This window comes from Brachyistius frenatus, unplaced genomic scaffold (genome assembly GCF_029030835.1).
Source record: "Brachyistius frenatus isolate BFR_SWC_R1_liver_20210118 unplaced genomic scaffold, ASM2903083v1 Contig_12, whole genome shotgun sequence".
NCBI lineage: Eukaryota > Metazoa > Chordata > Actinopteri > Embiotocidae > Brachyistius > Brachyistius frenatus.
In genome coordinates, this window is record NW_027210611.1 from 1,504,133 (window position 1) to 1,518,527 (window position 14,395).

General features: G+C 40.1%; 3 protein-coding genes across 3 annotated transcripts; all 3 read left to right on the forward strand.

Moving 5' to 3' along the window:
* Window positions 1-218: 218 nt before the first annotated feature.
* On the forward strand, window positions 219-1,549 carry foxq1a (forkhead box Q1a). The gene has a single exon (XM_069691936.1). The coding sequence runs from the start codon at window positions 349-351 to the stop codon at window positions 1,165-1,167; it is 819 nt and encodes a 272-aa protein (XP_069548037.1). The 5' UTR covers window positions 219-348; the 3' UTR covers window positions 1,168-1,549.
* Window positions 1,550-3,060: 1,511 nt separating this feature from the next.
* foxf2a (forkhead box F2a) lies at window positions 3,061-6,298 on the forward strand. The gene is made up of 2 exons (XM_069691938.1): window positions 3,061-4,292; window positions 5,770-6,298. The coding sequence occupies exons 1-2, from the start codon at window positions 3,326-3,328 to the stop codon at window positions 5,940-5,942; spliced, it is 1,140 nt and encodes a 379-aa protein (XP_069548039.1). The 5' UTR covers window positions 3,061-3,325; the 3' UTR covers window positions 5,943-6,298.
* A 5,696-nt stretch (window positions 6,299-11,994) lies between these two features.
* On the forward strand, window positions 11,995-14,113 carry foxc1a (forkhead box C1a). The gene has a single exon (XM_069692066.1). The coding sequence runs from the start codon at window positions 12,226-12,228 to the stop codon at window positions 13,642-13,644; it is 1,419 nt and encodes a 472-aa protein (XP_069548167.1). The 5' UTR covers window positions 11,995-12,225; the 3' UTR covers window positions 13,645-14,113.
* Window positions 14,114-14,395: the final 282 nt, after the last annotated feature.

Below are 14,395 nucleotides of genomic sequence, written 5' to 3' on the forward strand. Positions count from 1 at the left end.
ACATAATCTCTTGCTATTTACTAAAAAATAGTATGATTATTATGAAGCTGTTAATATGATCAGTGTTTCATGATGGACAATCATTCGTGCACTGTGAAGATGAGTTGTCATGCTCCAGATCTTTTGAAATTGTCTAGCCCCGCCTTCTTGGGTTGGTCCTGAGGTGAGCCGGCTATAAACTGCTCCTCACACAAGCTTTAGGTGAGACGGGTGAGACAGGTGCGCTTGCAAGGACACACTTGTTTGGATTCAGCTCAAGAAACTCCGCGTCTTGACGCACCAAAGGCTGCGGACTTTCGCTTCTGGGGGTTTAAGACTGGACAGATCCTACTCAGCTCCACAATAAGCATGAAGCTGGAGGTGTTGTGTGGAAGCCACTATGACGTGAAAAGTTCCGAGATGTCCAGTGATGCAGAGGGGAATGCGCGATCCCCTCTCTCTGCTGAGGAGGAACTGGGGTCGGATGGGGACTGCGTGGCGCACAGCCCCCCACCTGTTACTCCGTGCGGGAGCAGCAAAATGTCCAAGCCGTACACGCGGAGACCCAAACCCCCGTTTTCATACATCGCTCTCATCGCCATGGCCATCCGGGATTCTCCCTCTGGACGTCTGACTTTGGCGGAAATAAACGACTATCTGATGAAGAAGTTTCCGTTTTTCAGAGGCAACTACACCGGCTGGAGGAACTCGGTTCGACATAATTTGTCTCTAAATGACTGTTTTCGCAAAGTGCTCCGAGACCCGTCTAGACCCTGGGGAAAGGACAATTATTGGATGCTCAATCCTCACAGCGAATACACGTTTGCGGATGGGGTGTTCCAGCGCAGAAGAAAACGCATTAGCAAAACGTTCAGCAGGGAGAAAGAGGCGTCTGACCATGCAAAGGAGCCACAGAGCCTTCACCAGTCTGCCCCGGCCACCAGGACGGACTCCCGCCCCAAGTTTACCAGTTCATTTGCCATCGAGAGCATCCTCAGTAAACCGTTCAAGAGAGACTTAAACACAGACCACACACTTCTCCTCCCTGCCTTTACCTGGCCGCGGTACACTGAACTAATGTTTCACCATCCAAATACACCTGCCACATTTCCGCACGTTGAAGCACCCTGGACTGTGGGCGCCTGTGCAGCACACGTGCCAAACGCTTATATCGGCGGTCTGCTTTAATAGACAGTGTCGTAATATCAGACATAAATTGAGACTTTTTTTTTTAATTTGGTGATTAGAAATCATCATTTGCACTGATGGTGGATACCAAGGAGGAAGCGGACCAAAGACAGAAAAAAAACTTTGAGCTAGGACTTAATTGCATTTGATATTATTGTGGTGGCATGGTGTTTCACTGTATATGTTTGTACCTGCTCGTTTCCCTTTAAAGCATTCTCAACCTTTTATATTTAATACTCAGATGTTTCTCGGAAACGTTACTGAATAGAACCGTTGCTAGTTTTTTTTTTCAACAAACTTGTTAAACATATGGATTTTGGCTGCTTTTGTTCCTCTTTCTTTCAAAAACTATGTTTTTAATAATAAAATAAATGCTGACTCATGTTAAAGTGTTTCTCTTTGTTGTACCATATTGAACTGCAGAGCAATCGTCGTGTTTTTTGTGCAGCCGAATAGGAAATGGCACCCGTCTGAAACATTAACACCTGTTTGCTTCAGGGCGTGTGTTCATGTGACTACACTTTTCAAAACCTTTTTTAGAAAGCCTAGTAGGGATTGGTTGCAAGTGTAAAGGGCCTCCTACACGCCTTCTTAGTCTAACCTCATGCTTAAAAGCCATTGGAGCCGATTATGATGTATTGAAATTTCCCATATTTCTTGCTTTGGGAAAAATATGCTGCGCAACTCCGGGTCTTAAGCACGTAATTTGTATTTAACACAACTTTTACCTGACTACACTCTTGTAAAAACGAGCGTTAAAAAGTGCATGGCTAAGGTTTGTATAACATACTAATAATAATAATAATAATAATAACGACAACGACAATAATAATAGGAAATAAATTATGATGATTATAATAATAATACTAACTTACAGTTTCTAATTTTCCTCTTTCCTTTGCTGCAAAAAAAAAAAAATTCCATAAGAATGTACTTTTCAGTGTTCATGAGACTAGCTGCCGGATAGGGGCATCCAATATTTATGTTTTCTGTCTGGCCCTGGAAATAGCTGTCGCCTCAGTCACCACACATGCGCAGCAAAGGGTTCAGACAAATGGTGCATCCTGAACGAGCTGAACTCAGTAGGAATAGATGTCTTCCAATTTGGCCTATTCTTCTAAGACTAGAAAGTTGATTTCCTTAAAGCAGCTGTGTTTTCTGGACGCAGCGTGGCCACAAGTTTGACGTTGGTTGTCTGGGTAGACTAAACTTTTCTTTTAACTTTGCGAATGGGAAATGATTTTAGGATTTAAGCGTAGTGACCCCCCGATAAATTTACGCCTGACATAAAAATTAAAAAATAATAATAATAATTAAAAAAAAAAGCCATTTGCAGTACGGACTTTGCAGAAACGACATTTGAATATTTCATCATCTGAATCGTTTCCGTAGAAATCTCTAATAAATTCAATTCTCCAGGGATGTAATCCAGGCTCCGAGAGGTAAACTGACACTTGTGCGCTGTGTGTGGTTTGCTGGCACGCTCTGATGGAAAAAGCATGCTTCCTCTCATGTCAGAGCCCTAACCCTGAACACATCCCAAACAAATCAGTAGTCACGACTTCCCCTGTACAACTTTACAAGCTGCTCGCAGGCATCTTCACTGTTTGCAGTAAGTGGGGTGAATCGTTTCAATTTGGGCAAACTCTTTAACTTTCATCATGGTTTGTCATTTTATTGTGACAAATATTGGTCTGTCAAATGTGGACAGAGGTACTTTGGAAAGTGAGTCGTGGGAGGAGATTTGTCTTACTCTGCAGCGCCGTGTCCGGCTTCTAGTCTGGATCCTGGCCAGATGGGGAGGGAGTAGTTCCTGGCGATTTCTTGGAGGGATTTGGGGGGATAGAGGGGCAGAGAGAGATTTAAGAACTGATAGGTGGTCGGGTTGTGTTTGGCCGGGTGGATATGCGCAAGCAAAGTCGAGGAGCTTTATTTTCTCTCTCTTGTGGGATTATTGCCAGCAATGGACAGAGAGAGGAAGGGGGAACAGCGGCAGGCGTTTCTTGATTTTCACGGTTGTAGCCTTTCGGAGCATCGCAAAGGGACGCTGACCCCTTTGCATTAGGAAACCTTTAATAGCGCTTGAGATACAGGAGAAGTGAGTTGCCGACGTGTTATAGAGACCCCACAGTGTAAGATTCCAAAACGAGGCACGGCCATGACGACCGAGATTTCCCAGCAGCTTTTGGATCCATCTAATCCACTGCGCTCCAGTCCAGCGGCCAGTGCTCTGAGCGCAGCTCTGCTGAGCGCGCAGCCAGTGATGGAGAGCGCGCATAATGCTGCCGCTAAAGGGAAAAAGGGAAACTCCGGCTTGAGGCGCCCTGAAAAGCCCCCCTACTCATATATTGCCCTTATTGTGATGGCAATTCAAAGCTCACCGACCAAAAGACTTACTTTAAGCGAGATATATCAGTTCCTGCAGGCCCGATTTCCTTTCTTCAGGGGATCATACCAGGGATGGAAAAATTCCGTTAGACACAACCTCTCTCTGAACGAGTGTTTTATCAAACTGCCCAAAGGTCTGGGCAGACCTGGCAAGGGGCACTACTGGACCATAGACCCGGGTAGTGAGTTTATGTTCGAGGAGGGCTCCTTTCGTCGCAGACCTCGGGGGTTTCGTAGGAAATGCCAAGCTCTGAAACCAATGTACAGGGTGATGAATGGCATTGGATTTGGTGCGTCCATGTTGCCGCAGAGCTTTGAGTTTCAATCACCTTCAGGCTCATTATGCCATAACAGCTACAACTTAGACTTGATGGGTAATACGGTTGCAGGTGGGTTCGAGGGACTCGGAGGAGGACATCACGTCCCGCATATGTCATCAAACTCCGGCTCATCGTATATGGCCGCATGTCAGGTGGCCTCCAACGCAGACTATTGTCCGGACAGCAGCAGTAGCCCCCTGCAATCCTCCCCGGCGATGGTCGGCACTTTGGACTGTCAGTCTCCATATGCAAATGCAGCCTCACACTGGAGTGCACCTGGGGTATCTTCATACATCAAACAGCAGTCGTTGGCATCAAACAGTCCCAACTCCTCTGCTGTGCACACGGGGATGTCACCTTACTCCCTGGATCAGGGGTATCTGCACCACAATGCCAGAGATTCTTCTGACATTTCAGGTAGAGCATTACTTATGTATTTATATATATATATATATTATAACCATTATTGTTTTATGTTTGCTCATTACTATTTTCACCGCAATGAGCCAATATATTCAGCCGAGGGCCATATCGAACTCAAACTAATGAGCTATGTGACAAAACAGAGGTCACCTTTATTTAGGTCAAATTCAAATGTCTTAGACTTTCAGACATCACATAAATTAAAACGTAACCTATACAAATTAGCAAAGATTTTCACAATCAATTTCTATTTGATAAAATTAAAGTTTTCCGAGAAGAAATGCATGCAAATCCGTTTTTGAACGAACATTTATCGGAATGCAGTGAGTAAAACACAGAAGAGTACCCCTGAATACAAAGAACGACAATTAGTTCAATTGATCATATCATAAATCGCGCAAGTAAAATCTAGAAAATAAATCTTTGGTTTTCGGTTTAATTTTTTATTATTATCATGCATCATATAATTACATTCTTTGCCTTATACCTACTCTTCATTATAATTGTATACTATTATATTTGATTGGCTTGAAATAAGCCTTTTTAAAGGCCTCTATGCTTTGGAACCAAGAGGAAATATGTACAATACTCAATGACTGTAGCACAACAAAAAGCATAAAGAAGTCATGCACATTTTGTTAAACGAGCTTTCAAACACATATTCATAACAATTAAAAAGAAAAACATTTCAATTTAAATTCATGAAGGCCTTTAAAATGATCCACATATATGCCTGCAGGCTTATATATATGTATATATATATATTGAAACACATTTAGAAAATAACAACAGCCTATATATATATATATATATATATATATATATATATTTCTTTTATTGACAAAATCTTTTTTGACTGCTTGTAGATTTTTTTTTTTAGAATAGATGACAAATTTTGTAATTTCGTGGTTTGGTGGTCGTGTTTAAGAAGTTATTTAGCCTACTTATAATTTACTAATGCTAAATATCAAGTCTTGATATTAATCTGTTTATTCTCTTCCACCAATATTTTTTTTAATTCAGGAAAATCACTCTCTGAGCATCTGGTCCAAACTGCTTTTATTAACTCCTTTTAAGATTATAAACTGCAAATTTGACAGGCTATTTGTAAAATTGTATTATATTTTTTAAAGTCGGCAGATGATCTCAAAATCATTTGCATGCATCAACTTACTTTTTACCAAACATCCAAATCTGACAAATGACAACCTTTGTCAAAGTTGGATTCATCATTATTGAAGAGAATATTTACAATTTATAAACTCTTTCAGTGGTATTAGAAAGTGCAAGGCACCATTACATTGTACCTCTAAACTAAATCCATTAAACATGCACTGTTTTGGAAACCTGTCTAGCATCTAGATTTAAAAAAAAAAAAAGAAGCAAATATTAATTTGAAATAAAACAAAATAAAGCAACATCGGGCCTAAAGAAATGATGACTTGACCTCTTGTGTCCTGTTTGTTTACAGTGGGACTGTCTCGATATTCCAGCCACTCGGCTCCTGTGTGTGACAGGAAGGAATTCGTTTTAAACCTAAATGGAATCTCTTCCCTCCATGCCAGCACCGGAGGATCTTATTATCATCAGCTTCATCACCATCACCAAAGTGTCTATCAGGACGTAAAGCCATGTGTAATGTGACAAGAGGAGGGCAGCGAGTTCCAAAAATAAAACTGCTAAATACTTTTCCTCTAAATTCGGCTCCAGGGTGGAGTCAGAGAAAACTTTTTTCTCATGTAGCAGTAATGAAATCCCTTCAGTGAACTTTGACCTTTGAAAAGATCCCTTTTAAACTAATGGTTACGGTGTGGGGACTTGTTGTGGCACTTCACATTCTCATTACTTGACTGAGTTCACGCAGATGGATAATGAATATCTATTTACTGACAAAAAAAAACAAACATATACCACGTATGATTTAATCTTTATTCATGCACCTAATTTTGTTTTTCTACCGTTGTTTAAATTGTTGCTGATCTTCTGCAACAATTGTCAATCCTTAAAGAGATTTATTTTTAAAGAATTTAAAAGTGTTGAATGTCTTGAGGAATAAATGTTTTTCGTAGGAATATATGTTCTTCTCTTTTGTCTTCCCTTTTTTCCACTACGAGAACATTTCTAGTGTCAATATTATATCTATACTATTATACCTAAAATGACTAAAATCCTGATTCATTATGGAAAGCATTTGTAAACACTGGAGTTTGTGAATGATCTAATTTACTGATTGTTTCCCTTTTTTTCCTGACCTTTTAAAAATGTTTGGTTTTGGATGATCACTTTTTTGGATTTGCAGCAACTCGGCAGCAAAAGAAGAAAACAAAATGCACCTTTTTGAATTTTTAAATTGTCATTTCGAAATATCAGTAGGCACCCCTCAGAGACACTATTATCTCATCGAGCATCAGCAAATAATTCCAGTTGTGTTATTAGTTTCTTCTCATTTCACAGCAAGATGGTACTGCACTTATTTACAATATGGGCAAAGATATGGTGTAGTTTTAGATTTACACCAATCACATTTTATGTCACGAAAAGACTGAAATCAAAAAGACCTCAGTTGAGCTGTTCATACGCAGAGGATAATTCAACTGTAACTTGTATTTTGTTTATCCTAAGAAGCTTGCTTGCATATTTGCTGTTTAAAGATGGTTATTTAATTAATTAGTAGAAAAAAAGGACAAATGGCACATTCAATATACAGTTTTAAGTTTTGTTGCTCAAATTAAAATGCCTCTTCCACAGTCCTATTGGTTGGACTTGCACTGCCATCTCCTGGTGACTGAAGGTTGAGGTGCTTAAAAAAATCTGTGCATTCCTTATGAGTGTGCGACTTCGATTTGCAGAGGAGATTTAAGGAGAGATTTTTTTTTTTTAAATTAAAAAAAAAAAGAGCTGTAATAAGTTGTAATTAAAGTATTTAATCAGGACAAAGATGCTTTTGTATGTCAAAGCAGATATTCATCTTTGTCAATCACAGACATAAACAGGCACAACTGGACACATTGGACACATTGGACTGAAATTTAACTACTCCTTTGATATGGGCTCCCTAAGGTTCTAAACTGAGAACCAGATATTACAAGAAAATACGCCTTCACTTTGACTTCCTAAAGCCCATTGGCATATAGACTGGCTAATTTAAGTGTGTAAATCTACTCATTTTGGCTTTTGGGGGACAGAATAGTGTGATGTATAATACGAGTCCAGTTCTGAGAAATATTATGGAGTTAGATTGATGCATATTCACATGAATTAAGTAGACATGGCATTTGATATTGTTATATTTACAACAGTGGTGTCATTTTCCAAAAAGTTAAGTTTCACTCATCTGTAAGAGTTTATTGATTTGCTGTCCATGGTGCTGAAGAGCGTAATGAATACTGTTGCATTGTAAACGCTTATTCAATCCTTTGTTGTCCATGGTGCTAAAGAGTGTAATATATACATATTAGGGTATCTATTATCTATGATTTATGTTAAATATGCAGTCATATTCTAAATTGGCAAATCGAAAATGATTAGATGGCACAATAGCAGTATTGAGCATCATGGAATATTTATACTGAGTCGGTATACACTAATTTGAGCAGTCAACAGAGCTTGTGCTGCTTTTCATGTGATACATTAGTTGAAGAAAGTAAAGATAGCAAATGTTACATTCCTCATATGAGTTACCTATGGTCCTTAACTTTCGCTAAAACCAGGCCTCACCAAATTAGCATGGTGAGAATGTGTGGTTTCATGTGGCCACAGGGTCATGCACAATCATTTTTATACAAATGAACTATTTACATCCCTCATCCAGCAACCTTGCCTCTTAGCAAATCAGTAATAAAGTCAGCTAGTAAATTTTAGCCTCTGAGGCACTCTACTTGTTAAAACATACAGCAAGGGGATTCCCAAACAGTGGAACGAGAAGCTCCACCTGGTGGTACTGCAAGAGCTTCACTGAAAGGCCTAACAAGTGAACTCCAAATGGCCCAAGTTCAAAAACATTGTTGACTAAAAAAACTGAAATCAAATGACGGTTATTACATATACACATCACATTACAACGAGGTGGTCTTATGTTGTTATTTCATCTATGTGAGTCTATTGAATGGTTTCAATCAATACATTTTAGTCTGAAAAAAGTAGTAGGAAAGTTTGACTCGTGTCGTTGCCTAAACCTGGCTGGAAGATCTCTTTAATAAAACTATTTTTTGCAACAATGATGCCCTATATTTGATGGCTAAAGTAAACAATCATTAATCTAGCTGTCAACATCAATTAGCGACTTTCACAGTGCTAGCCAGTAGCACAAATGATACCCTTGTCAGACATGAAAAAAATATTATTATTAAGGAAGCATCCTTAAAAATAATGTTTTTTTTTTTTAATGTCTGACAAAGGTATCATAATCTGTAAAATGAGGTAAACGTAATTATTGGAGAAACAATTTAGCCAATTATCATTCTGTATCGTGTCTATGTTCTTTATAGTGATCACTGTCATTGGTTTCAGGCACATGATTGCTGTCATCATTACTGTGTCCTACATAACCAAGAGAAAGAGAGGAAGAGGATGGAGAAGCTCAAGATGATGCTGAAAGTAGTTGGCAGTTGCTCAAAGGTATGTTACACTTGACATGTTTGGAAGAAATCAATTTAATTCAAGATGTCACTGGAAAGAATGATTATAGGGAACTTCAAAAGGAATGGATCGGAAGTATGAGTCACTGAACTTGCTTGATATTATTGAGTGTGTCAGAGTGGTTTCCTCTTGGTCAAAATTCCCCCAAAATCTGAATTTTAGATGCAATATTTCATGCACTTAACCTGTGCATAAAGTTGTTTTTCTAATTACTTTAATGAAGCAGGGTGCAATCAGGAAAAACAGGAACTACCTCAGCCTCATAAACAAAAAGAGTCCAGGTTTAGAGAAGTAGTAACAAACCATGTCATGGTCATCAACTCCTATTGCTACCAGTGCCTCCATATTTAAACATAATACCACAGTTGAATACAATGTCAATGTTTAACCAAAGCTTCAAATGTGATTTTTTTTTCTTATTTCTGGAAATTATGCGGATACTTGCTTTTTCTGTTGTACTCCAGTTGTTATTGGATCTTGTATTATTATATTAATATTATTATTATCGTTTAAAGTAAGGATAAAGGTATTATACACTTTGATGAAGGTACGTTTTTGGTCAAATTGCCTGGGTTTGTTGCATCTATTTAGTACTGCAACTATTTAATGACAAACACGTTGAGCAGTACATATCATCATGGTTTGCTAGTATTGGATTGTCAGTATGTGACTGTAGTACTGAAGTAGGTCGCGAGGTGGCAGCAGCTTCAAATAAATGTTCTATAAACTTTCAGTCTGCAGGGGCTCAACTTGCTACTTGAGGAAACTCATGTAGGCTAGATTAATGAGTCTCAGCAATATCTATAATCTACACAATTATGATCTAGATCAATACCTAGAAGAAAAACCTGAGGACAAATATATATGCCCCTGAATATACTTCTGGTTAAGCAACTTAATGTATGTGTGCAATTAACTATATCTCTGGAAATTTAAGTTTAAAGTTGGTAGTCATTATTAAGGACTTTATTACATTTAATAATAATTGTCCAATTAAAATCCTTTCAATATTTAAGGACATCAAAGAACGATGTGCTTTTCCGACGACACATTACAATACTTTCCCTTTTCTGAACACTAGAGGGAGCCAAGTTCATAGTTATGACGATTAACCCTGACTAGGCCTCTCTCTCTCTCTCTCTCTCTCTCTCTCTCTCTCTCTCTCTCTCACTCCCTCTTTCTCTCTCTCTCGCTCTCTTCTTTATTTTAAAAAAAATGTCAGAATTGTGAGGGTTTTTTTTTTCATTTTGAACCACACATGTTTTATGTGATGGATCATCTGTATTAGAGACTACTAAATCTGATTTAGTAAATAGTTTGCTGAATCACATTTCACTGGTTTAACCTGATATTATAAATTAATTACATGATCAAATGTCCTTGTCTCCGTGTTTTAGGGGAAAAAAAGAAATGGAAATAAAGAAAGACAAACTAGTAAAAATAAACACAAATTTAAATCAAATTAAATTGTATAGACCAAATGATATTAGAACACGTTTCTACATCAGTGTACAACATATTAAGATTTATTTTATCAATAATTCTGCCCGTTATTTGTTGCTACTGATATTGGTTTAGAAAAAAAAAAAAAAAAAGACACAAGGCCATCAGGCCACAAATATTTGCGCGGACGTGTTATTAATTAATTTGACACCTAATCAGCTTTACACTGTGTTATCAGCAGTCGTGGACACTTTAAATAATAAAGAGTTAAGGAGGACTGGGTGGGCAGGCCGTGGTATTAAGTAAAAGGCCCGTCGTGAATTGTGTAAACAGCCCAGGGCGGTGGAAAAAGTTCATGCCCGGGTCCATGTAAGGAGAAACCAGCGGAGCAGCAGGCCACTGCACGGACATTTAATTAAGACGACCTGCGGAGGATTACAGCGATATTGGGACTGTAACTTTGCCTCACAATGATCATTCACAATTTTATGCAAAGTCACCCTCAACAGCAGGGCGATATAAGGGCCTTTAGGGTTGGCTTATTGAACTTTTTCTGTCTTTCTATAACTACTCTCCAGGCATCAACATTATTTAATACAATTCCGTGGACTGCTATGAAACACCTTTGAAACTCTTCAGGGGACTTTTAAATTACAAATCAATAAAAGAGCTGCATTGTTGGAAAGAAAACAAATATTAGGTCTGTAAATAAATACTTATTAATGTTTAACGTGTGCTAAATAGTCACATTTTGTTTATTCAGTTACTGAACCAATACATTCTCGATTGGCCGTCAACAGATATAACGTTTGGATGAAAAGCCACACATCTGAGGTGTCGTGGTCGTCCCATTTGGCGCATGTCTTCAGATGCTTTTCTTGAATAAACTCTCACATCCATGGTCTCTCTCAGCCCAAACTGTCTTAATTGTAATTCCCGCTGTAATGAGATCGCACTTAACCGCCCATTGCAAACGACGCGAGGTTCTTTGCTGCTTTGATCTGCTGCTGGTGTTGAGTGTTTTAACTAATAAAATACACTTTAAAGATGTTAAACTGCACGTAAACGCCGCCATTTGGTTTACAGGTGTCAGTATGTGTTCTAATAAAAAGAAAACCCAAGACAATAAATGAACCTGTTATTAAGAGACATAACATACCATGCAACATGAATTCAGTGTTTTGCGTAAATTATGATTTTTGTTTTTGTTTTTTGGAAGGGAATATCAGAATTAATTCAATAATTTAATGTCCAAAAAGGTGTGTAGTTATTGGATTTGTAAATTGGAAAGATCTCTGTTGTTTCTGTTGTCTTAAAACAGCTGTCTGATAGAGGATTCGTATTAGTAACAAAGCGTGCGGGGAAAATGCACTCCATGATCTGTTTGTGTACATGTGAGTTGCTCTGTCACGTCTGAAGTCCTGGCTGGAGTGGGCTGGGAGTTGCCGACACCTCTCCTCTAGTTTTTCTAAAAGCCTCGAGTGTGGCCAGCAGCTTTCAGCTCCCTCTGCACGGCCTAACTTCTCATTGGACGACTCGTGCACTTTTCGGGGCGGGGCTTCTCTGGCAGCAAAAAGGAAAGAATTTAACTGCGCAAAAGTCCTGTGTGGTGACGGATATCCAAAGTACAGAACTTTTTCAATGTGTGTTTCATAGGGACACGAGGATGGGGACAGCTTAAACACAGCGAACTGCACTGGGGTAAAGACTTTTTCCTCTTTTTTCTTTTGAAGTATAAGCAGCGAGGAACTGTGATTTGAGCACCTCAGCCGTCCGAAAAGGGAGAAGTGGAGCTTTCATTCTTGCGTATTTTGGAGCTTTATTTTCGCCGGATCAAAGCGAAGACATGCAGGCTCGCTACTCCGTCTCCAGTCCCAACTCATTGGGCGTCGTGCCGTACATCAGCAGCGACCCAAGCTACTACCGGGCCGCAGCCGGTGGGGGATACACGGGGATGCCAGCACCTATGAACATGTACTCTCACGCGGCTCATGACCAGTATCCTGCCAGCATGGCCCGGGCGTATGGACCGTACACTCCCCAACCTCAGCCCAAGGATATGGTCAAACCCCCGTACAGTTACATTGCGCTCATCACCATGGCTATCCAAAACTCGCCTGACAAGAAGGTGACCCTGAATGGGATTTACCAGTTTATTATGGAAAGGTTTCCATTTTACCGCGACAACAAGCAGGGCTGGCAGAATAGCATCAGGCACAATCTGTCTCTGAATGAGTGTTTTGTCAAGGTGCCCCGTGATGATAAAAAACCCGGTAAAGGCAGCTACTGGACCTTGGACCCGGACTCGTACAACATGTTTGAAAACGGGAGCTTCTTGAGGAGGCGGCGGAGGTTCAAAAAGAAGGACGCACTGAAAGAGAAAGAAGAGCGGCAGCAGAAGGACCTGCCGCCGAGGCAGCAGGGCCGGGAGCAGGAGCAGCCGGTGCAGGGCTCCCAGCCTGTCAGGATCCAGGATATTAAGACTGAGAACGGGGCAGCCACGCCACCGCAGGCCGACTCTCCCTCTCTGAGCACCGTTCCCAAAATCGAGAGCCCAGACAGCAGCAGCATGTCCAGTGGAAGCCCTCACAGCATCCCCTCCAGTAGGTCCATCGGTATGGACAGCTCCGAGCACCACCAGCACCACGGCCAGGCCTCGACGCAGGGCTTCAGCGTAGACAACATCATGACCTCCCTCCGGGGGTCTCCACAGGGGGCCACTGAGCTCACCTCCAGCCTCACCGCCTCGACCAGGACAGGTATAACACCGTCTTTGTCCTTAAACTATTCTCCAAATCAGACATCGGTCTATAGTTCACCCTGTAACCAAAACTCCATCTCCACTACCTCCAACGCAACCTATCATTGTAACATGCAAGCCATGAGCCTTTACGCTGGGGACAGATCGAGCCACTTGGCACCGAGCACCACCGTGGACGAAACATTGCCAGATTACTCGGTCACAACCACCTCATCCCCCCTGACTCACGGTAATCTAAACTCTGGGCAGGAGGGCCACCATCCCCACCAAGGGAGGCTGACCTCATGGTACCTCAACCAGGCCGGAGACCTGGGCCATCTGGGCGCAGCTTACCCAGCACAGCAGCAGAACTTCCATTCAGTCCGAGAGATGTTTGAATCCCAAAGAATTGGCTTGAATAACTCACCGGTGAATGGGAATAACAGCTGTCAGATGTCATTCCCACCGAGCCAATCCATCTATCGCACTTCGGGAGCTTTCGTGTACGACTGTAGCAAGTTCTGACCAAAACCAGGCTCGATATTTTCCACACGGTGTTTGAACTGTCAGTAAAATTCAACGTGTTTTTGCCCTCCTTACCTGCCCACACCACAGGGACTAATATGAGACAGAAAACAGAAAAGACTTGATCTTGTTTTTTTTTTTCTCTAAAGAAACAGTGTTACTGCAAATAACACGTAAGTCTCTCTTTGCTTTTGTGGCTTTATGTGATCTGTTAAATATATGTCACTTTTCATGGACATGTAAATTGCATATAGTAATTTATTTCTAAACTGTAGCCGGATATTATGGACCAAACACCAAAAAGTGTTTTCTAAATTGAATTGCCTTAATTGCCCAAAAACTTGTTCCATTATAAAAAAGTAAGAAAAAGGAACGTGTATATCGCCTTACTATTTTAAAGATTCTTCATTTGTTGAAAAGTATTCTGAAGGATTTGTTTGTTTCTTTAATAAATTGTCATTTTTTGTGAGTTAAAAGTTACGTCTCATTTCTTACAGACTTGAGTGCAGGCTAGTGATATTTTACACTCAGCCTGGTCCATGTTAGTTCTGGGTGTGAAGTAGGATATTCCTTAGATTTAATTTCTTGAATAGTGTGAGTTTATCAGAATAATTTGGAGAAAATATTACAATATTTGGACTGTAATCTGCTGCAATGATTTAGACCTTATTTCCAAAAAGAATAAGCTGCACTGGAAGCATATTTACTTTTCATTTTCTTATGGGGAAAACTTAAATATGAAAAAAGTACA

What these genes read in the sequence shown, in the direction of transcription:
- foxq1a (XM_069691936.1), top strand. Translation starts at nt 349, where the DNA reads ATGAAGCTGGAGGTGTTGTGTGGAAGCCACTATGACGTGAAAAGTTCC.
- foxc1a (XM_069692066.1), top strand. Translation starts at nt 12,226, where the DNA reads ATGCAGGCTCGCTACTCCGTCTCCAGTCCCAACTCATTGGGCGTCGTG.
- foxf2a (XM_069691938.1), top strand. Translation starts at nt 3,326, where the DNA reads ATGACGACCGAGATTTCCCAGCAGCTTTTGGATCCATCTAATCCACTG. An exon ending in AGATTCTTCTGACATTTCAG is followed by an intron (nt 4,293 to 5,769) that starts GTAGAGCATTAC and finishes GTTTGTTTACAG; the next exon opens with TGGGACTGTCTCGATATTCC.